The sequence below is a fragment of the Girardinichthys multiradiatus genome, chromosome 11 (genome assembly GCF_021462225.1).
Source record: "Girardinichthys multiradiatus isolate DD_20200921_A chromosome 11, DD_fGirMul_XY1, whole genome shotgun sequence".
Lineage (NCBI taxonomy): Eukaryota > Metazoa > Chordata > Actinopteri > Cyprinodontiformes > Goodeidae > Girardinichthys > Girardinichthys multiradiatus.
Window position 1 is genome coordinate 5,364,614 of NC_061804.1, and position 27,642 is coordinate 5,392,255.

Consider the following 27,642-nt stretch of genomic DNA (forward strand, 5'->3'; position numbering starts at 1 on the left):
AGAAAAATGTCTTGTCCCATCCCAATCCCAGGCCAGCATAACGAAAAAAATCCTGTCCCGTCCCACTCCTGGTAAATTGACTCCCACTCCCATCCCGCTCCCATTCAGAACGACTCCCACTCCTGTGCCACTCCCATTTTTGTTTTCTTAATTTAGTCTTTTGGCAATTTCTTTCTTTGAAGGACCAGTTAGGTCCCTGTTTTTAGCTGTAGTAAAGGCCAGTTAAAGTAAAAAGAATAATAATGAAGAAATAATAAAATATCAAACAAGGAAACAGACCATGCCTATCTTAGCTGAATAAACAAAATGTACCTAGTTGTATTTTACTTATTTATTAAGTGATTGTTTCCTTTGAACAATGACATCACTTTTATGTTTCAAATTGCTGGAACGAAAGAAAAATGCACCTAGTAAGAGAACTGTACTTGTTGAACAAAAGGACAAAAAGGCATTACCTTCATAATTTAGAAACTGTACCTCAATGGTTCACAGCCCTGGTCCTCAGGGACCCCTTCCCTGCAAGTTTTAGATGTTTGTCTGCTCCAGAACACCTGATTCATATTCTGACATGACCTCCTATACAGGCATCAAGAATGGAGGGTCAAACTGGACAAAATTAAAACAATAAAATCATCATTAAATAAATAAATGTTGTGAATGTCCCATAAGTGAAGTAAATGTAACATGAAAGAAATGTAACATTAAATGTGCCATTAAATTAAAGGTACCATTTAATTATTTAATACATCATTAGAAACAATAAATGTACCATTATATCATGAAATGGACTATTATGCAATTAAATGTGCCACTGAATAATTAAGTATAATTTTAAAGACGACATGACGTAATTAGTGGTACACTTAATATTTAATGATGTATTAAATAAATTGTACATTTAATGGTACATTCAATTTTTTTCTATTTCACAACATATTTATTTAATATCTTCCCTTGATGAAGCCTTTCAACGGAGTCCGCAAGGGGACATGGGGGAATTTTTTGTCTTTTTTGTGTCCCCACGCAATAGTCTTTGCGTTATTTCGCAATACTTTGTGGGATAGTTTCCAAATCAGATAACTGCAAAAATGAAACAAACACTACACCTGTTTTGAGATTTATTGAGTTTTATTTTGAAATCAGCCTTAAATAAAATTATCTTCAATCAGACTAAAAGACAGTTTTTATCCACAAGCTGTCAAACAAACTACTGAACAATAATACTGCACGAAACCACATCTGTGACACTTTATTTGCTTATTGCTGCTGCATGATGTGTACTTTTTTTTTTGTACGCCATTAGTGTTTTTGTTTTTATCGTGATTTGAACGGTTCTTCTTATCCTAAGCATTTCATCGCATTGTTTACTGCATGTTAACCTGCATATGACAAATAAACCATATCAATGACATATCAGTGTTTGTTTTATGAGCAGTTTGTCATCTGTGCTGTTGCTCCAAAATGCCGAACGCAAAAGTATTGCGTGGGGACGCAAAAAGAAATAAATTTCCCCATGTCCCCTCATGGGCTTCCGTACCTTACCTCTTAAATCTTTAGAGCACATGCAGCAATTTTGTTGGTCAGATGAGACTTGACACATGTTGGTACTTTTGGTTTGATGAATGAAGAGATGCAGGGTTGATTTAATCCAGAATCTGTTTTACAAGTGTCCCTTAATCTCTGGTGAACTTGATTACAACTAAACACGTTTTACAAGCAGCAGACTGCGTGTTAAAACCGCTACATTCAACTCTCCTGAAGTTCGGTAATATTTGCAACTTTCCTGTCAGCTCTATGAGTTTAATAGATAAGTCCTTATTTCTGACTTTACGTTACAAACCCAATTTTACCACGTCCAGTTCTCCACCTGCGTTTGCTCCCTCCATCCTGAACGCAGGTGGAAAACATCGATCAGAAGCACTGTTGGCTTGTGGGTCATGTAGTTCATTTGACTCGAATTATAGTATAGGCTTCTTGGAAAAAAACTACACAATGGCGGTGTGGATCCAAGTTTTTTTTTCTTAAAGTTTATAACAAAGTCTCAGTTTTACATTTCCAAAGACAATTGATCCTAGTTTATTTTCCCTCCTATTGGTTAGCTCCCGCTCCCGTCTGCTCCCGTTAATTTTTTATCCTGTACCGTCCCAAACACGTGATCTTTACTGATGCTGTCTCCCGTCCCGCGGGATTCCCGAAAAAATCTCAGCCTCTAGTTTATATATCGAGCAGACAAAAACAAGAGTGTGACCTGAGGTTTATTCATCCCGGACATATACATAAAACACATCCAACATTTCGTTTTCTCCTGATACCTCCTGATATTGTCTAAAATGCAATGGAGTGTTGTTTCTGTAGCTTTGCAACAACTGAGCTGATCACAGGCAGGGTCAGCAACAGCTGATGATAGAATATATACTGTTGGTAAAATACCACTGGTTAACCCCTTTGGTAAATGATAAAAATTTACAGTTCAATATCTGGGCAACTGATAATATATTTTACATTGGTATGTCCTGGATTACATCATTTGTTATTGACAAGCACTGCTAATCCATCTCATTTGATTTTACTTCTCATCTGTAAACTGCTGTTTGGTCGATTAGACAAAAAAGCCTGGCAGAGAGAGAGAATCTGGCATATGGCAGCCATGTCTCAGTGACAATGCATTCATAGTACTGGATTGATGGATGGATGGATGGATGGATGGATAGATGGATCTTTCAGACATCACGATAGGACTGTAAAACTATTTTCACTTTCCATATTTATTCAGACTTGAAACATTCTTAATTGCAGACTTTTCCATACAGAGAAGGGACCCTCTATATAGATTGACTAATATACAGACCTATTCCATAAATTAGAATATTTGTTTTCATTTTAGTACCTCAATTGTGCTAAGTGAAGCACATTATATCAAATAATCACACATACATTAATATTTTCAAGCCTGCTGATTTTCTGCTTACAGCTAATGAAAACATTGCATTTAAGATTAGAAAATTACATCAGAAAAGAAAATTTTTAATACAGAAATGTGGTCTTAATGAAAAGTAGTTTTAATATCTGCTTAAAAGTTATTTTCAAAATGTAGTTTTAATCTGGGAAACGAGCATATCAGAATATCAGTTGAAGGACAGTAGCTCTATAATACTGGGCTTGGGTCCCCCTGTATTAACTGTTAATTCAATCAAACAATTTATAACTGGTACAAGCACAAACAAGAAAGACTCAGTGCTCAGCCTCGCCTTTAGGTTGTTGTCTCCACTGAGAATACAACCTGTAACCACTGTACTTTAGTCCTGTTGGCAAACTATTCCAACTATAACAACATGATTGGTGAAAACATTTTTTTTCACTTAATGTATTTAGGCCAAGACAGCATTCTAATATCAATGGAGCAATAACTTGTGAACAATACCATTAACTTCTACCATAAAAGAATAAGTAGATTTGTTTATGAATTGAACAGAAAGTGGGTCACCGAGCAACACAATGGCACTAAACATAGAGGTTGCTCGACCAAACAATGGCTTGATAAGAATTACATTAATGTTCAGCAATGGGCAATTCAAAGTCTTGACCTCAATTCAACAGAAATGACGTGGAAGGAGCTGAAGTGAGTCTTTCATGTGAGGATATAGTCCAGGAGAAGCTTTCTTTGGTCAAATGAGCAGGATGAACTTCTACTTTGAGTTTATGCAGTTAGTGGGAAATGTTTGCAGATACTGAGCTACAACAGGGTTACATCACATAATACAAGTAGTTTGTATATGTAATTATCCTCATCATACCATAACAGTTGATTATCCTCAATAACTAACTCAACACAATATGAAGTCCTTCATCAGGTCCCCCTGATCTATTTATTCTTAAGTGCAGTTGAAGAAAATAAAATGTTAACATAATACAGTCCTTACATCACTTCCTGCATTTGTTAATTTAACTGAACCTTTTTGATTGTAGTTTAACTAAAAAATCAATTCACATAAACGAGTAAGGAGCAGTTTACTGGAAAATTGTTTTAAAAGTTTGCTATAGAAAACCTTAGAACAGTTACTGACCACACTGCTAACAACTGCTAGTGTAATTGCTTGCCATACATTATGAGGCTAGCTGCTGCTAAGGTTTACAGAAGAAATGTAATGTTTGGCACTAACTGCTGCACAAATGATGCCAATCCCTGTTAAGTTATTGTTGAAAATCACTTCTGGGCTTTTGGATGCTAGGCTAATTGGTGAAAAATCAGTGCCAAGCTGCAAACCCAACTTAGACAATAATTGCTAACCACCACTACTAATTTTTAAGAAAGTTTAGTAGTTCTTAGTATGAACAAACTGTTTACTAATTACTGCTTTTAAAACTGATTCAAATCTGTGTTTGGCTAAATGTGCTTGAGCTATTTTTGGCTATCTGATATTAAGAGCATATTGATGCAAATTTCTGCTAGGCCAAATAACACAAATCACTGCTAGGCTTACTGATGCTAATTACTGGTATGAATATTTATCCTAATCACAAGCTGATTTTAACTATTCAGCCTTACTGATGATAGTCACTGCTAAACTAATTGATAGTAATGGGCCAGATGATACCAAGACTCTGGAGCAAATGAAGCAAAGAGTTTTGAAATGGAATGCTGAAACTCGCTACAATAAAAATTGCAAGAAAATACACTTTTTCCCTCTCTCAGAACTACAAGAACAAAATGAGATCCTTGAAGTTTTTAATCGCTTGTTCTTGACATATATTCTGGGCAGAACCTTTTTCTTGTGCGATGTCCACAAGGTTGGGTGATTGAACGGATTTATCGACCATCGACGATAGGCTGAGCTGTTCAACGGTTGTTTTTTTAAGAGCAATGTTTTTTTAAGGTTTAAAAGACATAAAATAGTGGGCGTAGCCTAATTGACTCCGTGGACGTCCACTGGACGTTTACAGCCGTGTACGAGGTGTCACACAAAAAACTTCTTGGAACAAAAAAGTCTCCACATCAAACTGTTTTATATGTGTCACACTGCGTAGCATACTCAGCCGGATGGTGAACACGTAAATGCTCATGTCAGTTCGTCGTGTTTGAGGTCTTTGCTGGCACTATATGACTATACCAGAGGTCTCATTCTAGTGGCCCGCGGGCCAATTGCAGTCCACAGGACGATATCTTGTGGCCCCCACCGTGACACGAAAGTATAATATTAGTGCAGCCAGTAGGGGGAGTGGACCTCTGAAGGAAGTCCCGCCTGCCGTTCCTCGTCGTGGCTGACATTTGGTGCTAGGCTAAGCTACACCGACTTCTTGCACATTCCGCTTGTAACAACAGTGTGGCGGATGACGAACAGTCCGGTAGCAGTCACCTTTTTTTGAAGTCACCCTTCGTGTACTTTCTACCATCAACAAATGGCACGATCAAACGCGGAGAAAGGTGACTGCAACCGGGCTGTTCGTCTTCCGGCACGCTGTTGTGACAAGTAGAAGCGGAAATGACATCACACATCTAGACGTACTCCATGCGTCGCTAGCTGGCTAAAGACAAGAGCGACGCCAAGTGGAATAAACTAAATTTTGTCACACCCTCATCATGTCTTTGTCAAAGCCAAAGCCTGCAGTGAAGAGAAAGATAGGTGACGAGCACAGACAATTTTAGCAAAGGTGGGAGACGCAGTATTTCTTTGTTGAGCACAGGGGCACCCCGACATGCCTTATTTGCACTGAAAAAGTTGCAGTGCACAAGGAATACAACCTGAAACGTCATTATTCAACTAAACATGCTGAGGAATGTGCAAAATACCAGGGGGATGAGAGAGCCAACCCGGTTGCCAGCCTTAAAACATGTCTAGTGAAGCAACAAGATTTCTTCAAGAAGGCAACCAAAGAGAATGCTGCAGCAGTCGAAGCTAGCTATATGATTAGTGAGATGATTGCTAAGGCGGGAAAACCATTCACAGAGGGAGAGTTTGTAAAAAAAAATGCATATTACAGGTTGCAAGTATAGTTTGTCCGGAAAAGAAAAGTCAGTTCAGCAACATCAGCCTTTCTGCCAACACAGTGGCAGAGCGCATATCTGACTTGTCAAGTGACATTTATCATCAACTGTGTGAGAAAGCCAGATGTTTTGATGCATATTCAGTTGGTCTTGAGAGCACAGACATAACTGACACTGCTCAGCTCACAATTTATGTCCGTGGTGTTGATCGCAATTTTGAAGTGACAGAGGAGTTGCTCAGAGTAATTCCAATGTATGGCCAGACCACTGCTCATGAGATATTTCGCCAGCTGTGTGATGCCATTGAGAATGCCGGTTTGCCATGGAATAGGTTTGTTGGAATAACAACTGATGGGGCGCCATCAATGACGGGGAGGAAAAATGGATTGGTGTCACTTGTTCGGAGAAAACTTGAGGAGGAGGGTGTAGAAGAGGCCATTGCTCTGCACTGTATCATCCATCAGCAGGGCCTTTTCAGCAAATGCCTGAAGTGTGACAACGTGATGTCTGTTGTTGTGAAATGCATCAACAACATCAGATCCAGGGGCTTAAAGCATAGGAGGTTCTGTGCTTTTTTAGAGGAAATGGAGTCAGAATATGAAGATGTGCTCTACTTCACTGAGGTACGTTGGCTCAGCAGGGGAAATGTCTTGAAAAGATTTTTTGAACTCAGAGAAGAAGTGAAAGCCTTCATGGAGAAGGATGGGATGGCTGTTCCCGAGTTGAATGATCAGAAATGGTTCATGGACTTAGCTTTTCTTGTCAACATCACACATGAGCTGAATGTACTGAACAAGAAGTTACAAGGCCAGGGGCAGCTTGTCAGTGCTGCCTATGACAACATAAGAGCATTCTCCACAAAACTTGTGTTATGGAAAGCCCAGCTCTCTCAGACAAACCTTTGCCATTTTCCAGCATGCAAGGCACTTGTGGATGCAGGCACACCATTCAGTGGTGAGACGTATGTTGAGGCCATTTTGAAGCTGCAGGAGGAATTTGATCACAGATTTGCGGACTTCAAGACACACAGAGTCACATTTCAAATTTTTGCGGACCCCTTCACCTTTGATGTGCAAGATGCCCCTCCTGTGCTTCAAATGGAGCTTATTGACCTGCAATGCAACTCTGACCTCAAGGCCAAATTTAGGGAGGTGAATGGAAAAGCAGACAAGCATGGGCAATTTTTGAGATAATTGTCCCCCAGCTTCCCTGAGCTTTCCCGAATGTTCAAGCGAACCATGTGCCTTTTTGGGAGCACATATTTGTGCGAAAAGTTCTTCTCCACCCTGAACTTTAACAAGTCCGAAGTACAGGTCCAGACTTACTGATGAGCACCTTCAAGCCATACTGAGGGTCTCAAGTGCCTCCTCTCTGAAGCCAAATGTGGCTCAGATATGTGAGAGGAAGCGTTATCAAGTCTCTGGCAGCAAGGAGTAAGCTGGAGAAGGCATGTTCCGGGGAACTGTTCATGATCTTCATTCGATGTTCCATTCATGTGTTCAGGACAGTTCATGTATTGGAGAAATCATTAACTGTTGATGACATTTGAGGATATTTTTTTAACAACGATTTTTATGGAATCCCTTATGCGGCCCATGCCTCACCCAGACTCTGCCTCCAGCGGCCCCCAGGTAAATTGAGTTTGAGACCCTTGGTCTATACAAATGACAAACCGCTTTAGTTACATCCTTTGATTTACCTCTTTCATCTGATTTAAAGCCAAAGTAACCCCAAATAGGGGACTTCGTATTTTTTTTGATAACTAGTTTCTCCTTTTTTTGGACTAATAGGTCTGTGGCTGTTTAAGTTGCTCTGCCCACAAAAAAGTCCAAATGTCACCTGCGCTAATATATCGCCCATCCTCATTTGTTGAACTGACTGATATTGGTTGGAAAAATGTTACATATTTCCCAACCTTAGTGTCCAATAAATATGAAGTGGGGGTGCTGCAGTGGAAGAGACCTCCGAAGACTTTTGAAGGACTTCAGCACTTGAGTTCTTCTAAAATTGTTCTGCAGCACAGAGTAAAAGAACACATTTCTGAAGAGTATGTGGAGGCCTTTCATTAAAGTTAAGTGACAGATTACATTTCACACCTTCTGGGTGTCATGATGAGTTTGGAGGTAGGTCCCAAATGCAGAGTAGAGTGGTAATGAAAAAAAGCTTTAATGAAAAAATGAACTTACAGATGCACAGGTACAGGAACTCAGGTAGGTGAAAAACAACATAAACAGGTTGGAAGTAGGCCGGGAAAATCCAAGCAACAGACATGGAAAATATCAGGACTGAACCAGGGCAAAAACACAGGGTAAATAACAAGGTGTTAATGGAAGGAACCAGTGAAGAACAATGCAAACCAGAGAGCGTATAAACTGAGGGAAGTGAAGTGAGACCCAATGAACTGGGAGAGAGACTAATTAGGAGCAATATGGCACAGGTGTGGACCAGGGCTGCAGGGAGACAGAGGGAGTGACTAATTGACAAAAATGGGTAAGGAGAGCATGGAGGTGACCAGAACACAAGAAAACAATGACCAGACTAAGAACAGAAACAAGAATCAGATCTATTAGAATATAACTAAACGTATTTTAACACCAGAACACAGAGAAACAACTAAACTAACCAGAAGGAATCTAAAGAACCAGAAATGAACAGAAAAGCACCTGGGTGAGCAAAAAGTAAAAACACAAACCTAACAGACAGATCCTGACACTGGGTTCTGAAAGATTTTAGCTCAAATTCCTTTCAAAAATATGGATTACTTCCTCCAAACCACTAGCTGTCCTCAGATATTTAAGAGTTTATTGGCACAATGTGCAGAATGCTTCAAAAAGCTTCATCAGCAGACCATTACTCACTGATGCTAATAACTGCCAAGCTAATTAATGCTAATCTCTGCCAATCTAATTATTGCAAACGACTGATGTACTATATGGTGTTAATCACTGCAAAGGTAAATTTATGTGAAATATATTAGGCTCATTTGATGCTAATCACTGCTAACCTGATCATTTCAAATCACGTACTGACTAACTGATGCTAATCATAGCTAATCTTCCTGATACTAATATCTGCTATTTGAATTGTTGTAAACCAAGTAAAAGGATCATTAATGCTAACCAACTTAATGCTAATCACTCGTACTCGTACTCGTCGTCTTCCGCTTAATGATAATCACCAACAGGCTAATTGATATGAATCTCTGCTAGCTATGGTATTTGATGCTAATGACTAATTTATTCTGATTTTGTTATCTTAAGACTATCCATTTCAAATTAGCATAGCAACAGTGGGTGCTATATTAAGCCAATTAACTTGTTTTTATTTTTACATTTCAGTGTTTTCTTGCATTTTGGTGGTTTAACTCTGACTAGACAGGTTTCAAAAATCAAGACCGAAGATGGGCTTAAACCCCTTCATCAGTCCTAAATCAGATTGTACATTATTTATTTACGTTATTACTTCAAAGGCTTAATAGGATGCTCTCATAGGACCATTAGACAGGGCACTGACTGCTTTAAATTTCACAGGCAGATGGTTAAAGAAAATTTTATGTCTAATAATGCTTGCTGCCTTGTGAATGAATGTGTACTTACTTTCCTCTTACACTTTAAATGTCAATAATTGGCTTGATTGGGTGAAATATTCAGAAACTATAGACAGAATATGTTTATAAAATATCTTTCTGCTAAAATAATAATAAAAAAAAAACATACCAAAAGACATCTGCAGCAAATTTGAGAAAATTTGATACAAGCAGACAAGACTGAATGGTGTCATGACCAACATGAAAACACAAGCGAATGTGTCCGACCCTAATTGCTTTTTGTAACCTAGCGGCAGAAAACACTCGCCTTTGAGGGTTGACTGATTGACAGACGAGCAATTCCTTGTGTCATTCTCCAGGATGATTCAAAGTTCCTCCCCATAACATGAACACTGCTTAGTCATCCGAGGGAAAAACATAAGGGTGTACTGGGGTCCTTCTCTTTCAGAGCCAGAAGCCAAATGCCAGCGCCCTTTTCTAATGTGAAAGACACTTCCTGAGCATGTTCACACAGAGTGAGCTCCATTCATTCGACATGTTACCTCCTTTGGGTTGTGACAGGTGCAAAAAGTAAAGAAGAGGCTGTGATTATAGTACAAGAAAAGAAACGGAGGCTAAGCTCAGGAAGGGCATATTTCTGAGGATTAGCAGAATTTCAATGAGCTGGAAATGATGAGCCAATATTACTCAAAATAAACACATATGCAACACGCCTATTTGGCATGCATTTGAATTTCAATGGAAGATGGAAAACTCTTTAAAATGACAATTTTGGAATCAACCAATTTTACATACTACCTTAAATGGGTTGTTCAGACCTGAAAACCAATCTGGTTGAATTAAAAAAAATTCAAGTGTGAGACTCGTTGAAGATTATTACAAAATGATTCATGGGAGTTTTTCCTGCCAAAGGTAACAGTTAACCGACTACGCCAAAACAAATTCCTTGTATGTCCAAAAACGTACTTGGCAATAAAGCTTTTCTGATTCTGATTCTGATTCGGGGTTATGTTTAGGGGGGAACATTTATTTTACACAAGGCCAGTTTTGTAAATCAAATAATTATTTAAAAAATGCCTGCCGATTGATCAAACCCAATTTCCTTAAATTTGGGTGATCGCGATCGTCTGATACTTACATGTGAAACCAATCTTATGCACCGATCTTATTTGCTTCCACAAAGGTCTGAAATTCAGCTGCTGTCCCCTTTTCCTCTGCCGTGAGAGAGGGCTGACAGACCCGCCGACCAGGTCACGTCTGGACATGCAGTTAAAACAAGTTTGTATTGTTCAACATTTTTCAGTAAAATAAGATTAGAACATTGAAAGCGTATTGTGATCGTATAGCACCTCAGAGTGTCAGTTATAACAAAATTGTTATAGGCGAAAATCTGAATCGGCAGGTCAGGCTTTTTAAAGATCCTGATCTGTGATTGGCCAGAAAACTGCCATCTATGCACCCCTGGTGTACTCTGTTTTTCTTTAACATACAGTAGAAAGTACTCCTGGGCCAGTGCTTATGGGGTTTTGTGAGTTTGCTCTGTTGTCTCAAACTGACCGTTGGTCACAGGAAATGGCTGGTCATACTGAGCTGGAGGTTTGCCGTTTCGTTCCAGTGTCGCCACTTGTTGCTTGTGCAATATGAGGGATTGCTGTGCTTAAACAGAAATTACTAATTGAGAATGAGGTAACATTTGTAGTGAATTGGAGATGTATAAATACCATGAACTGAATTGTTATTCCATTAACTTAGATTTATTAGTTTCTTTCCACAGGTTAATGACTAAGGCTGAGTGGTCTTGCATGCCATTTGCCCCCTTGAATCATGGCCCTAAAACACATGGAACAAATTATTCATGTGGCATTTTCTTCAAAAAACAAAAATGTGGATGTAAGAAACAATGAATGAACAAACAAATTTAGGATGCAAATTAAAGTAATTTATGATCTACAGTGGAAAATCTGGATACACTAAAGCCTTATTAAGATCCAAGGAAGCCTGGTTAAAAAAGCACCAGCTTACAGTTTGAAAAACTGCAAAAATCACATCATATATTTTGGTAGACAGTTTTCCCACTTGATAATAAGCATATTTATTTGGGGATGGTCCCTTTCTGTCCCAACATAACTGTGGACAAAGTGAGGTCCACAAAGACATTGATGAGTGAGTTTGGTGTCCTGACCTTAACCTGACAGAACACTTTTGCAATTAATTTGGGCGGATAAGGTGAGCCAGACCTTCTTGTCCAACATCAGTGTCTGACCTCACAAATGGACTTTTTGAAGAATGGGGACAAATTCCTATGAACACGCTCCTAAACCTTGTTGAAAGGTTAAAGGTGTTAGACCTGCAAATGGTGGGCAGGCATAATATTAAACTCTAGAATGAGATGTCACTTAAATTCATGTCTGTGTGAAGGAAGACAAGTGATTAAATCTGCCAATGCAGAGAGCATTTTTATTAGATTGTGAAATTTATGACTGGAGCAAAATAGTTATATCATTTATAAATGTTCTAAAGGAATTTATAAATTTAGATAGGAAAAAGGGAAACTGTGAGGATCACTTTGAATAATAATTAATGATGCTAACTGATTTCTCGTGAAGTGGAGGTTGAGGAGAGGAAGAAGATACTGATGGTAATGATGGATCCTAATATGTAGTAAATCGGTCTTATAGGATTTTTTAGTTGACAAAAGGGAGTAAAGGTTAGACAAGGGAAAAATGCAAAAACAACAGATAGGATTAAAATAAAAAAAAGTCCATGATAGTAACAAGACCTGCAGTTATCATAAAGTATTAGAGGTTTTGTAAACTATGAACTTAAAAGTTCAGCTTTAGATCCCCCAATTTCATTCAAAGCATGTAAAGGGAACACAATTATTATTGTTCTTAGTTAAAAATGCGAATAATTTTATCCTGTTTAATATTTTACCTGCTCAGAAACAAACTAAAGATGCAATATGTTAATGAAATGAGGTAGTCAGATTTTTCAAGAAAATGGATCTGTAAATCACTCTAGATCCAAGACGTAAGAGTCTTGCATGTTTGCCGCCTTTTAAGACAAGCAAACAAGTTCCCACTTTTTTTGGGTTGATTATTTTCTATTTTATATACTTGGTATCAAAAGTAGTCTTAGCTTTGCAACAAGAATGGGAATACGGGTTTAAAACATGGTTAAAAGAGGAGTTATCATGTTTGGTTTATGAAGGATCCAAGTGCAGATTATATTGGCAGCAAAAGCTGTTTAATGTAAATAAGGATAAACTTACAGAGGGTGTAGAACAGTGAGGTCAGGGCATACAGCAGGGCTGAGAAACAGACAGTTGATCGGAGCACAGAAAGCAAGAGAGTCCAAAAGAACATGAGGCAGAACCACGGAAGGAACCAGCAAAGAAAAATGACAACCCGACAGCTTTTATACAGGGAAGAGTGGAGAAAGGTATGGCAGAACAGGTGGGGGTAATCAGGTGGAAATGAGGAACAGCTGAGACCAATGAAGGCAGAGGGGAGGAGAGTAATGAGCCGGATCCAAACGGACAGAAAGTTAGAGAAGAAATCTAACAGGAAAATAACTTCTAGGCGTAAAAGGAACACTAAAACACAAATCAAACACCTAACAATAATAAGCATAAGAAAATAACTTAGGCAAACTCTAAAGAACATAATGAATAGCAAAGAAATAGTCAAAATTCACACAAAAGAAAATCAAACCCCAAAACCTCAGGATTGTGACAGGAGTGCTTTGTGCTGAACCTAATATATTCTATTTTAAGAAGATTTAAATCTTGTCCTAAAAGTTGTCTATCTGCATTAACTGCCTTTTCTGGTGGGCCAACTCTGGAGCATTCTTGGATTGTGGTTGTGGGGGCCACTCAAGATCACCCTGAGGGCCACAAATTACTTTTGGACACCCCTGATCTAAACAGCAAACATAAAAATGTTGAAAAACATCCATAATTATCCATGTGAAGTAAACATGTCGCAAAATACATTTTTGACCTTATATAAAAAATGCAAAATGCATAATTTAAAACAAGAAGTTATACAAATATATTGTTTTAGATGTGATAATATGATGAAAACATGACAAAAAAAGGCCAAACGCATCTGTTATGAAAGAAGAAACAGAGATAAATCCAGGTAATGTTTGGGGAGTATAAAGTATTTTTTTGTTGATGGGTCCAATAAAAGCTTCTTTTTTAAGAAAATAAAATTTTCTGTCTCTTATCCCTTAATAACAGTGTGTTATGGGGGTAAATAATTCACAGTTATTACTGTTTTTACTGAGGAGAGATGGATAGATCAGGTTGCTGATATAGATGTTATCAAGACTGATGCCTGCGAAGCAACATGCATCACATGAAAGAAACATCAATGAACTCTGTGAAAGTAGAGGGTGTGGGTCCTGCTAAGTCTTACCTGTGATGAGCTGCGTGAGTAGCTGATTGTTGCTGTTCACAATGTTGACCGAGACGTTTCTGGACGACTGCAGGAACAGCGAGCGGCCCTGCAGAGAGATCCACATCGTTACTCATTTAAGCATTCAGCAGCGCTGCTTTAAGCAGAAGTGAGCTGCCAACAACAAACCCAATAGTAGATGTGAAGCTTCTTTTGGATGACCAGTCTGACCTTTACTGTCTAGGGTGAACTTTATAGACAGATTTTTATGGGTTGGTTCCCCACAATGGCTTCTGCACTCAGACATAATTACAGAGGGTCTGGGTTTGAGCTGACCAGAGAGATGTTGATAAGAATGATCCTTCATCTTGCAGCTTATGAACAAAGTCAGAGATCTGCAACCTGTGGCTCTGCAGTCTGTCTGGCACATGTAAAAGAAGTTGAGTCCAGAATCATAGTGAAGATGAGCTTTATTTCAGCTTAATTTAATATTATTTCAATTTAATGCATTCTATTTGGGGTCTGCCATAGCAATGCAAGGTGAGCAGTGAATGGCCTTGGGAATCTTCCAGCTCGGTCTCGAGATGTGTGCTATTACTTTTACTGGTGTTTCAAGTTACCATGGCAACGTAATTAACGAAAAACCATGCCCAAAAATTCCACAGAAATTTATAGTCAGGGGTGGAAGGAATCAGCAAATTTCACTGTTTTTGAGGCTCTGCTCTGTGGATAAACTTTCACCTAGAAACACAGTTTAACTTTCAGTTTGTAGAAAAATCCGTCATCTTTTCAGAAGTGAAAACGACATGTTGATAACTGCTACGGTCTCTCTAAATTTAGACGTGAAGTGCCACAAAGTTTGCAAAAAAATCCAATTGCCACAGTGGAGATGTCAGTTAATTACAGTGACGGAAACCTTTTTTGTTTTTTCAGGGAAAATTATTTTTAACTTGCCCCCATGGCCACAAATTTCGTTCTACAGTGACCATTTTCAGTCAGTTTGTAGGACCGGGACTCCGCTTTTACACGATACCTTTGCAACTGCTCCAGGTCTTATGGTTTTCCGTCAAACCCCTTCCGATCGCCAGGAGTCAAAGAATTCCAGAGCCCTTTCTCATGTATTTTCAGTGACAGTTTGAGCAGGTATCCATGAATGACAACATTTCTTTGCATCGTCTTATCTTTTGCTGTAAATGAAGTAGATCTATGAAAATCTCCTTGATCGGGCACAAGGGCCGGCTATCACCCACGGTTCAAACTTTTTTCATATACCATGTACGGTTTTCATACAGCGCTGATTAGTTTGGACCCCTTTTTGAGACTCTAAGGTATGCAGCCTCAGTGGGAGAAAAATGGAGCTTCTCATTTATGAGAAGCTGGCAGCACGTGCGTGTCTCTGTTTATAAACAGAGACACGCACGTGCTGCCAGCTGAGGAGCTCATCACCATAGCAACAGAACTCGGCCTCTGCTGACAGAAGAGAAGGCCTCAGCTTGGCTCCTCAAGGTCAAACTAACAATTACTGTACAAATTAGCACACTCCTACCGTTTTAGACCTCATTACAGCAAAAGGAGGATTCATAATGATCTGAAATACCTAAGCAGCTCACACCAGCATTGGAAAAGAGGATTCATGCTTTTAATGTAAGTGTAACAGGTACGGTTTAAAATCGCACCCATTGTCATATACTTGTCAGATAATGATTATATAAGCTGTTCCAAGTGGGTCTACAACAGATCTCCACAGTTTCAGTCATTAGGGTTTTCAAAATAAAAGCTTACATTTGATATAGTTACTATCTATATTTAAAGCTAATAAAATAGTACACTGGGAATTCAGCCAAGGAAGCAGGTTTTAAATACCTGGACAAAGGAAAGGACAACTATGCTGGACTTTCAAAATAAGACCTAAACATACTCTACAAACTAATAGCCTTCATATTTCACACAGCATATAATTGAAGCATTGGTTACCACTGGGACTCTACCAGTGTTTGAAATAGAACTTTGTAGGCCTTTTAAAATAAGGCTTATTGAAACTTTCAAAATGAAAGCCTCCATCTTCAATAGTTACTGTTGATTTTTTTAATCTGATACAACAATACAGAATGATTTTAGAACAGCAATTAGGTTCCATATTACTAATGGACCTAAACCAATCCCACAAGACAACCATGAATTACTGGAGTTTTAAAATAAACCCCAGACCTACTCTACAAAATAAAAGCCTTGATATTTCAAACAACATTTCATCACTGGGCTTACTGTTGGAACTCACCCAGTGTTGGAAATGGGACTACGTTGGCCCTTTACAATAAGGCTTAATAAACTTTTCTAAATAAAAGCCTACATTTTCAATAGTTACCTTCTACATTTAAACTGGATAAAATAGTACATGTGGAATTTAGCATAGCAGGCAGGTTTTACATAACTAATGGTACTAATCCAGACCTGAAAAGACAACTATGCTGGACTTTCAAAATAAGACCAAAACATACAAAATAAGACCAAACATACAAAATAAAATCCTTCATATTTCACACAGCACATAATTGTAGCATTGGTCTTAACAATATGGCTAGGACTCAGTGATGGAAATGGGTCTACTTTATCCTTTCAAAATAACGCTTACTGATATTTTCAAAATTAAAGTCTCAACATTCCTCAGTTGAGGCCTGCCATAGCAATGCATTACTGGTGGAACAAGATGAGGTCTAAGTGGATATCTGTACCTTCTACCCTCAATCTTGATGCACACTGGGACTACCTCAACCAAAGAACCTTTGGCTGTGGTCTGGGAAGCATGCACCAAGAGACAGACCCTATTCTATTTGGTTTATAATTTTTATTTTTTTTCATTTATTTTATTCATTTGATTTAATTTGAACATTTTTATTTAAATTTACTAAATTTGCTGCATTGATTTTATTTTACCTTGTTTTATTTTTTCTATTACTTGTCAGAATAGTTTTCTTTGCTTAAAGTCAACACCAATTAGCTTATTAATAAAAAGCTTTTGATATTATCAGAGGTTTACCTAAAAGTGTCTGACGTCTACAACAGAGCCTGAAATAGAGTAATTGTTGCAGTGTTGCAGGAGGTAAAGGGGATTTTTTTTATAAACGCAAAGTAAAACAAAAGAATGCTCTTAATTGGAATTGAACCTACACTTCCCTTTCTTCACTAGTTTTATTTTTATTAAGTATATTTTGGTTTGATAACATTTTTATTTCGTTTCATTTTATTTTGTTTTGTTTCATTATTTTATTGTATTTTGTTTTATATTTATGTTAATGTATTTTTATTTATTCAATTTGACCACAGTAGTGTTTTTATTTTCCTAAATTTAAATATAAAATTTAAATATAAATTACAACAAATTTTGGCAAAAAACAACCAGTATTTCTATGGTATGCATGTAAAAAGATGCATAAAGGGTTTTTTCATCACCAAAGTGGTTGTAGCGCTACATCGGGTGTGGTCCCAGAACCAGTTCTACACTGGTTCAGTATAAAAGCCAGTTTGGTTGTCCAAAGTTGGAGAACCAGCTCTGTGTATTGTTGTCACATCACCATTTGTCCACTTTCTTTACTTTAAAGAATGCCCTGGACAATTGGCTGTCATGGTCAGGTACCAGCACCTGAAATTGGTGAAAAAGCACCCAAAGTTCAAAGACAAACCCTGAAAAAGCTTCAGAAAGCCTGAAGAACCACTGATAAAAACTACCTGAGAACATTCATGGAAAATCTAGAAATTGCGACGAAGCCATTTTTTTGCTGTTCCATATCCCCAGTTTTTCTGAGCTGATGAGCAGCAGCAGTTATTACCCTCTTTGGGCCTGGTGTGATACTTCTTCTTGGGTCATTTAATTGCATTCTGTGTTTGCTAAGGCCTGCAGCCTCAGCCTTTGAGCTGCAAGATCATTAAAGTACAAACATACCTACAGAAAGAAGCGAGTACACTTACAAAAGTGCAACTTCAGAGTCAAACCCAGCCCAGACTTCATCCTCCTGCTGCTTTTGATAACTTCCATTTTCCCAGGGTACTTTGAGGAATCTCGAATGCTGACCACGTTGGACTCTCTCTGGTTAATCTTCACGCCTCAGTCAACTTCCTAATTAGAGATAACAGCCTGACCACTGTGCTCCGCTTGCAGCCCAGGAAGGGATTGGCTTTGTGTGTGTGTGTGTGTGTGTGTGTGTGTGTGTGTGTTGTGTGTGTATTAGTGATAACATTAAACTTATTGAAGTTTCCATAGTTCGTCTAATGTGTGATACACAGGCAGGAATCTACCACACGAACAATGTGAGGAGCCCAAAATGGAGAACAAGCAGCTCCAGAGGACCTGGAGTCATTTACGGAGGTTTCATGCAAACCTCTGATATGCAGATACAGAGATACTTTACTCGGGTGAAATTAACTCTGAGATTTTAATGATTTATTTACACCGTTTTCCTACTAAGGTGGATAAATAGACAAAATGTAACCTCCATGTTTTTTAAAACGAGAAATATATGTGCAAGTTTGAATTTATTGTGGATTTTCTCTAATCCACACATGGTCAAAAATGTATCTTCAGATAAAATTAACTTTAATTGATCATCTACAGGTAAACCCAGAACTATTCATACCCTTTATCAGATTTAGGTTCAAAGAAATCTTTAGATTTTAGTATCATGTTTCTTTTGACTTTAAGGAACACAAATGTTTTGGAGTGAATGTTTAGAGTGTAATCTGTGGAGGGAACTAAAGATTAGAGTGATGGTGAGGAGGCCTTCCAACCTCAAAGACTTGGAGCTCATCAGCGACAGTAAATCATCAAAATACCAGAGCAAACATGCAAAAAGCTGGCCAGCAGTTATAGGAAGGGGTTTAACTTCCTGTAATTACAAGAGAGATTTTTCCATGGATTATTGAGTATAAATAATTATCCACATGCCATCGGAAACAAATAAATGGAAATAAGTTTACATCTAAAACCGATTCAGATTGGGCTTAACGACATAATTGGTCTAGGGCTGAAACAACTAAAAACAACTAATCTGGTTAATCGGGATTAATCGATTATTGAAATAATCGTCATCTAATTTAGTAATTTAGTAATTTCGTCAACTAATTTAATAATTGTTAACTGGAGCATACAGACTCTAAAACATCCCTTTTGCTGAAAGAAAAACCCACTCAGATCAGCAATTAAGTTTTGCATTTAGATGAAAAACCTTCTTTGTCTGTAAATATGGTCTATCTAGAATTTCTTAGGTGGCAAAGCTTTAGCTTCACCTAAGGATTGTTCATGTTTTACCAAATACATTTTACAAATGTTTTGTACAATTGCAACTTGCAACATGCAATAATTGTTGCGTTTTGTTTTTATGTATTTAAAGACTTTACTATTAAAATGCCATGTTCTGATGTTCTGAGCACTGAATTGTTTTTTGTTTTTTTTATGTTTTTGCCATTTACCATGTATCTAAAGTGTTTTTTAAGTTCAAAACACTTGTTTATTGAAGCATGATAATTTACTAAGAGTATCTGTAAAAATTGCTAGAATAATCGATTACTAAAATAATAGATAGCTGCAGCCCTAAAGTGGTCTGAATTTGAATACCAGTGAGATTAGTTGAAATTAACCCAGAAGTCAATTAAAGAAAGTGATAGTTCACTACAGGTGGATCCAAGCACACATCAGAACCGGCTTGGGGATGCATAACTTTAAGCTCTGGAATAGGATTGTCAGGCAACTAAAACTAGATACGGATACTAAGAAAAATACTCAATCCTAATATCAATACTGCGGCAACATTATCTGTAAACAAAGGATTTTTCCAAATAAAGCGCGCAAAAATACTTTTATTGTCTTAATTAGAGCAAAATCAATAAGTGCAGTAGTTAAGCACAACTTCAGCAAAAATGTCCTATTGAAAATGTGTGGACTTTGCAACCAAATATTTTAAATGAACTCTACTGAGAAGAGTGGTCAAATATCTAGACAGAACAATGACATAAGCTTGTTAATGGCAGCAAAATGCAGTATTTATATTGTAATAAATATATTTCTACCAAAATGGATCAATAAATAGAAATTCTGACCACATATGCATTGCAGAAAATCCAAAATAAATTCAAACTTGATTTCTGTTTTTAAAATGATCTCAGTTGTATCATCGGTGATTGTAGAAGAACAGTTCAGATATATAATTTGAAGCTAAGAATCAGTCAGATTTTCATGTTCATAATGAGTTTAGGTAAACTTCAACTTTATGAGTTTCCCTCATAGCAAACTAATATTGGAGGGTTAGTAGAAACATGCAGTCAGACTGTGAGAAATATATTTTAAGTTTAACTTTCTAGACATTTGCTGTGTGGTCCTGTACAAAAAAAAGTTTTCACTATATTTCTCTCGGTTCTCAACTTTAGTGTGTGAACCTCATTGTGCTGACAGCTCATTGCTCATTCGTTAGCTCTCATTACCCGCGGCTGTGCTCAACTTGACCAGAAAGGGGAGATATTTTTTTTTTTTAAATTCTGGGGCATTTATTTGAATATCTTCCATCTCTAAGAGAGGAATATTTCTGCCTGTTTTAGTGAATCTTACTCCTCACTGCATGCATACTGATATTTCTAATAAATCTAGTTACGGCTACAAACAATCATCTGCATTTAGGCTCTGTGTACAGTATTGTTGTTTGTGGATGTTGCCGATCCTTCTCTCTTTGCAAACAATACATGAGACCATTTTACACCCAGCAGGACAGCTCCCATGCTGAAAGCAGGGAAGAAGAGTTATAATAAAAAAAATCACCAAATAGGTGGAAAAAAGAATTATTTGAGGTAAATCTACTCCAAACTTAGCATCTATTTGTTTACTCCCTGTAACGTCCTGTGCTTCAAACCATGCTGCATCATTTGACTTTGTAAAACCCTACTTTACTGCTGAGGGACAATTTGATGTTTTGCCACCTCAAAACCATCTGTCATTGTGCATGTCTTTTTCAGTGGTTTTAGTGAGTAAACAATGGGCAAAAAGCTGCAGAATGAAACCTTTTTAAGAACGTGCAGTTCAAAAAGCAGGTTAGAAATATTTCGGAAATTAATAACAGCAAAAAAGGGGAAAATTGTACAGAACAAAGGCTAATGGTGTGTTTTCTGGTGTGAATCTGTTCCCAGTCAGAAAGGCATCAAGAGCTCAACGGACCCTTAGGATCCATAATGGCTGCCGCACAGATAGAATGTACAGAAAGTTGGACATTTACACTTCCTTTCTTTTGTGTTTTAATGCATAAAATGGGGAGAAATACATTGTTATTGGGTTCTATTGTTCATTGTAGTTAGGACCAAATTAAATGCTAAGGCCCACCGTATTCCAACTTGCAACCAGAAATCTCTGAACTCGGGTGTGACGTCATACAAAATTGTATGACGTCTACTGTGGTTCTTAGAAAAGGTTCTCGGATCGGAAATGGACCGACAGTGTAGCATTTCCAACGCTATTGCTAAGATCCACAGATTATTACCAATAAACATAGATGATGTGATGATAGAACTCTGGAGGAGCTGCACAGATGCTGTTAGTCATGCACTCTGCAAACCTGGCCTTTATGGAGGAGTGGCAGGAAGAAAGTTGCTGTTAAACCACATTAAAGAGGTCCAAGGTTATAACTGGCCACAAAACATGTAGGGGTCACACCAAACATGTTGGAAAAGGTGCTCTAGTCAGATGACCAGAGCACAAAATAAAAAACAATATGTTTGCCGTAAAACTAACACCGCACACCACCCTGAACACACATGTGAAACATTGAGGTGGCAGCATCATGCTGTTGGGGAGCTTTTCTTTAGCAGAGACAAGGAAGATGAACGCAGTTAGAGGCTGTAACAGACTTGAGACTGGGAAGGAGATTCATCTCTCAGCAGGGCGACTCTAAACCTACAGCCAGAGCTGCAGTGGAATGGTTCAGCTCGAAGCATACTCGTATGTTACAACGTCCCAGTCAAAGTCCAGACCCAAATCCAACTAAAAAGCTGTGGCAAGACCTCAAAACTATTCACTCTTCATCTGAGTTTGACCTATTTTGAAAAGAACAATGGGCAATTGTTGTGCAAAGAACAACCATGTAAGGTTGTGCACCTGGTCTTCCTCATGGACGTTCAATGAAAAACACTGACATTTCTGGTTGTAATGTGACAGAATGGCAAAAGGCTAGAGGAGAATGGAAACTGCAAATCAAATGGAGCAATTACGAGAGATTCTTGTATCCAAAATCCATGGATACTAAAATAATGAAGAAGCTCGGGAGAGTCCAGCAAGTTTTTGAATCTTTTTCCACTCGATCTGGTCCTGAACTCACCACTTTCTTTTACAACATGATTCTGTTGGATAATGCCAAATAACTCCACTCACCTCAGCTGCTTTGATGTTCTTCACCCCTTTTCATTTTTCTATTCTTACTCTGATTTCATATTCATTTCCCCTCTCAGTTTAATAGGAGCAGACATCATCTCCACTTCCAATACTCTTCTGGCAGCAATAAATATGTATATTTTATGAGGGGGACTAAAACAGTTCCCAGCCACATGTTGGTCTGAGCCAAATCAAACCGCCTAAACAGGGTGCCAAATTGTGCATTGGGGAGATTATCCGTGTTATCTATATCTGCTTCCTGGAGAACTCCGGACTTAATTTCAATTTTGCCGCGAAGATGTTGTGCATGATTTAGTTGCTCTGTCAAATCAGAGTCGCCTGCTTCCCATCTCTCTCATTCTAATTCAGTCCTGCACCATCTGTCTCCCTGTTTCTGTCTCTATCAACACCTCTTCTTCTTCTCCATTGTTTCTTTACTCCACTCTGCTCTCCCGTCTCCATCAGTCATTCTCTCTCTCAGCTCACGTTAGCTCCCAGACAACAGAGATAAAGCGTGCCTCTCTTGCATTATCAAGCCTTCCGTCCACTACCTGCACACAGAGATTATTACAGAGGAGACGGAGGGAGATTGTGCCTCTCTGTTTATCTGCCCCCATCTCTTACAATTCGCTGACATCTCAGGGATGGCGTGCTTCTCCTGTAGTTGTTGTAGGAACAGCAGGAGGGAAACCGAGACTTAGTGTGAAAAAGACCCTAAAACCACAAATTCGACATTTATGTGCACACCTGTAGAGGCCAGTGGAGTACCTGAGAACGGTGCCGTATTGACCAGAGATTCCTGTGACGTGAGATTCAACAGGAAATGTCGTGTCATGACCTCGAATGAAACTTGGTTGGACCACAACGCAGCCCGGCCCTGCCCAGCCCGGCTGAACTCAGTCTGAGGACGCAACAACATCCTGGGTCTTATCTTATTAGTTTCTCCTAGTAGTTATGAAGAAAATTGAAAATAGACGTAACTTTACCTTATTGGATAAGATGTCTTTAATTCTCACCTTTAATGTTAAAATGTAGGGCATATTTCATATTGTTAGTACCGACATAAATAAAGCAGACAGTCCTCCCACTGGTTTTTGAAGCAGAATGCACTATTTTGACTCACTTTTTACATTTATTTATATCTCTAGCAATAATACTATATGGCTACAGTTAGTCTTCTCATATTTCCAGAGTTGGAAAATCCAGAAATGGATCTTTTTCTCTTTGCATTTTAGATCGTCCAGATTCCTGGCTCCTTATGCTCTCCTCTCTTTGACTCACACTACTGGTTTTCTGTAGGATTTATATCTGGGAGATGGGAGAGGGTTGATTTTGTGTCTTTTGAATCGTGTTTTGGATGTATTTTTGATCATTATTCAACTGAAATATCTAGTTTCAGTTTTCTGGTGAAAGGCATTGGATTTTTATTTGAAATGTCAGAACTTATAATACTTTGCACTCTAATGTGGTTCCCAGAGCCTTTGTATGAGAAAACAGCCCATAGCATCACATATCCTCCACTTTACCCAACAGTGGGCATAAGATGCTCTTCCTTTATTTTACACCAGACTCACCTTGAGTATCTCCACCAAAAACCCCAGTTCAAGCCTCACCAAAGTACACATTTCCTGTTAAAATCACACTAAGACTCAGCAAACTTGTCATGTTTACATTGTGATGTTAGGAAAGCTGTTTAGTACACTTAAACCTATCTTACATGCCCTACCTACTGAGCGGGGTGGAAAGATCGACCAGGGTTGTCGTTCAGCCATGTTTGTCACATTTCTAGTTGTTTTAAACTTGGGCTGCACAATATATTGCAAATATATCCTCATTGCAATATCAGTGTGTGCAATATTCATATCACAAAGGACTGTTTGGAGTGGAGTAATTGTCGGCTAAAATAGTGTTATGGACTTGCATTTTCATGCTAATGTAATGTTTAGCCAGAGAAAGAGAGGAAACATGAAAAAAAGCCAATATCACAATTGATATTGGAAGATTTTCTAATATCATACTGTACTAACTTAAACTTTTCAATATTTGCTCTGAATGTGGAAATGGACATGTTTTCTAAATTACCTGCCCTACTTGAATGGCACGATCGTTTGTCTTTTCCCATCTTGAAAAGTTTTCCCCACTAAATAAAAGCATTCAAATTAACGGTTGGATTTATCTAAATTTACTATGTGAAAATGTGTATAAAATAACAAATCTAAAGGAAGACAAATCCGAACAGAACCAACACAATCTTCACAACACAAAAATCCTGAACCATCAAACAAAAAGCCAATGACTCAAACCCATAGGAAAAAATCAAAGCTTTAGGGTGAAACCATGAAAACTAAGTAAAAACTAATTCAGAAACATTGCATGAAAACAGGGGTTCTGCCACATACTGAGTTCTGGCTTGTAATGCCACTTTTTCTCTGGGTTGCCATGAATTAATGTGGACCTCTTAAAGTCTGAACAACAAAGACATCATTATAACAGCTGACAATGTGAAGCGCTGTCAGTCCGGCTTTCATGTACAAAAACATACAAGTTACTTACTGGACTGGACCGGATTTCTTTGGCGTAAAGAGGTTGCAGGAACTCGGAGTCTCCCTCCAGTTTCAGGCCCTTTTCTGTTATTCTGAGGTTGCCCATGCCGTCCTGTCAGGAACAAGAAAACATGTTTAGCTCAGTTTTAAAGACATCCTTCCCAGACCTGTAGCACACAAACAGCAGGGTTTCTACATATTTCCATTAAAACATGTCTGGCTTTTCCAAACCAAAATCTACAAAATCTCCTTTCTTATGTCAGTAAAAGAGATAATGTGCTGTGGTTCAGGACACTGATGGCCAGACTCCAAGCTTGTTCTGGAGGAACATACCGGGTTATCTCTTGGAAGTACAGTTTTTCTTTATTGAAGATAAATTTGTTTCAAGGATTTAGAATTTTAAAAAATGAAGCATGGCAATAATACAGTTTTTCTATTTTTCTTTATACTAAAAATGCAAATGTGATATTTTGCCATATTTTTCCACATCAAGCAGAAAACCAGAGCTATCAAACCCCAAAAGGAACTGGAAAATATGTGAATATAGTTCTCTAAATATGGATATATTTTTTTCTCATTATTCTTAAACATAAAGACAGGTGAAAGTTGTTCTTTTTATTTGACTAAAGCCATGAAAAATTTATAAATTTTTTATTAATTAATAATTCTTACATTTCTAGGGGACCGACTCCAAAAAACAGAAATAAATCATAATAAATAAACTGGTGTTTTGATCATTAGGCCCGAGCAAGAAGCCTGCAAGGGCCTATTGTAATCGTAGGATTTCTTATTCTATCTTTATTCCGTTGCGTCTTTGCGGGGCAATTTGTGAACTTTGCCATGCCCCTAGAAGCACATGATTTTACCCAAAATTGTCCCCCGCGTGAAATTTTTGTTCTTTAATGTTGTCCTCAGTGGGCGTGGCCAAACATCTTAGCCACGCCCCCAATCGTGAGATAGGCTGAACTGTAAGTCGTAGAGATCTGAAATTTGGCACATTGGTAGAGCTCCTCAAATCAAGAAAAAAGGTCTCTTGGGGGTATGCCCTAAAATGCACAGGAAGATGGCCATTTTGGATTAAAGGCAAATTTTTGGCCGTTTTTCACTTTTACTCACCTCGAACTTTAACAAACTCCTCCTAGGGATTTTGAGCTATCAGCTTCATATTTGGTCGATAAGCAGTTAAGGCATGGGGGATTAAAAGTGATCAAAACCGTGAGTTTTCGGCCATGTTTAGGGGGCGCGGTTGGAGCACGAACTTGGCATTTCCGCCGAAAGTGAAAAAATGCAATAACTTTCCTAAAGAAATGCCAAATCACACCAAAGTTGGCATGAAGGAGGACCTTCGGGTTCCCGATGATCCTATGGGGTCATATGGTGACATCATCAAAGCCACGCCCCCTGAGAACAGGAAGTCACTTTTTTTTTATTGGGAAAGGGTGCCATCTGGCTGTCTACACTCAATTCGCTTGAAACTGTGTCAGATGACTGATAACTAGTGGGTCTAACTTTGTTTGAAGCCCAGTCACTTTTCATAAAAGGGCGTGGCGGCGCGGCGAAGTTTGACGTCACGCCATGGCCATACGTTTGGCTCTAATTTCCACATAGATCATCTGATCTGCACCAAATTCAACATGGTTGATCCTAGTCCAGTCCCCAAAACAGCGACACCTAGAATATTTTTAAAAATCAGCCGCCAGCAATGCTTTGACCGAGGACTCTGAAATTTGGTACACATATGTAACTTCTCATGGCCTACAAAAAAGTCTCTTGGAGCATTGGTCCAAACCTCACAGGAAGTTGGCCATTTTTGGTTGAAGTTGCCATTTTGACCCCGGTTTTGCCGTTTCTAGCCCACATATCTGAGCAAACTCCTCCTACAGTTTTTGATTTAGAGACTAGAAAATCATGCATAATACTCTTAAGGGATTGGGGATCAAAAATTATCAGAAGCTTTTTCATGCATGGAAGTGTGTGGGTGTGGCGAATTTTGATGTCAGGCCATGGCCATACGTTTGGCTCTAAATTACACATGCATTGTCCGATTCACTCCAAAATAAATATAATTGATCTTTGTTAGCTGCCCCAAAACAGCTCTATTGGATCACATTGGAATTTGGCTCAACAGCGCCCCCTAGGACACTTCAAGTGCTCTATCTCACTCATACATAATCAGATCCACTTCAAATGTAGTATACATCATCAGGGATCAATGCTGAACATGTTGCCACACTCAATTGATGACATCATTTTAGCCCTGCCCACTAATAAACAAGTGAGTGCAGCTTCCATCTGGAAGGTCCAATTTCCCTCAAAATTTGAATGCTTTTCGCCAGACCAGAATTCTGCATGACCGAGGATCGTATGACATGTTGCTCACAGTGCTCCCTAGTGGCGACATTTGGAAGAGAACAGCGGCCTCATTGGTGGCGTGTAGGCTACGATGCCAGGCTCCCGCGGTTGCTGCACAGGCCAAACTGCGCTGAGCTGCGAGGGCCTTCAATGCTGCTTGCAGCTATAATTTGGAATTTGTGGTTTTTATTTCTTGTATATTTACTTTTTTTGTTAATTTTGTAGATGTTATCTCAGGATTCAAGCATTTTAAACAGACTTAACTTATTCATCTATGTCTTAGCATTGTTGTACACACTACTCAAATATAATTTTTTATTATTTACATGCAAACATGAATGTATGGCATTTTCACTACAGCCAAATTTTGCACCAGAGTGTTTCTTTACAATTGCAATATTGAACACACTGATATT

General features: G+C 38.4%; 1 protein-coding gene across 1 annotated transcript in view; it reads right to left on the reverse strand.

The window, feature by feature from the left end:
* sgcd (sarcoglycan, delta (dystrophin-associated glycoprotein)) overlaps positions 1–27,642 on the reverse strand; it is a 200,995-nt gene that overhangs the window by 92,983 nt on the left and 80,370 nt on the right. The window contains exons 3-4 of the mRNA XM_047378662.1: positions 24,885–24,986; positions 13,952–14,039 (exon numbers count right to left, since the gene is read on the reverse strand). Of these exons, the coding sequence (XP_047234618.1) occupies positions 13,952–14,039; positions 24,885–24,986 (190 nt within the window). The remainder of the gene's footprint in view (positions 1–13,951; positions 14,040–24,884; positions 24,987–27,642) is intronic.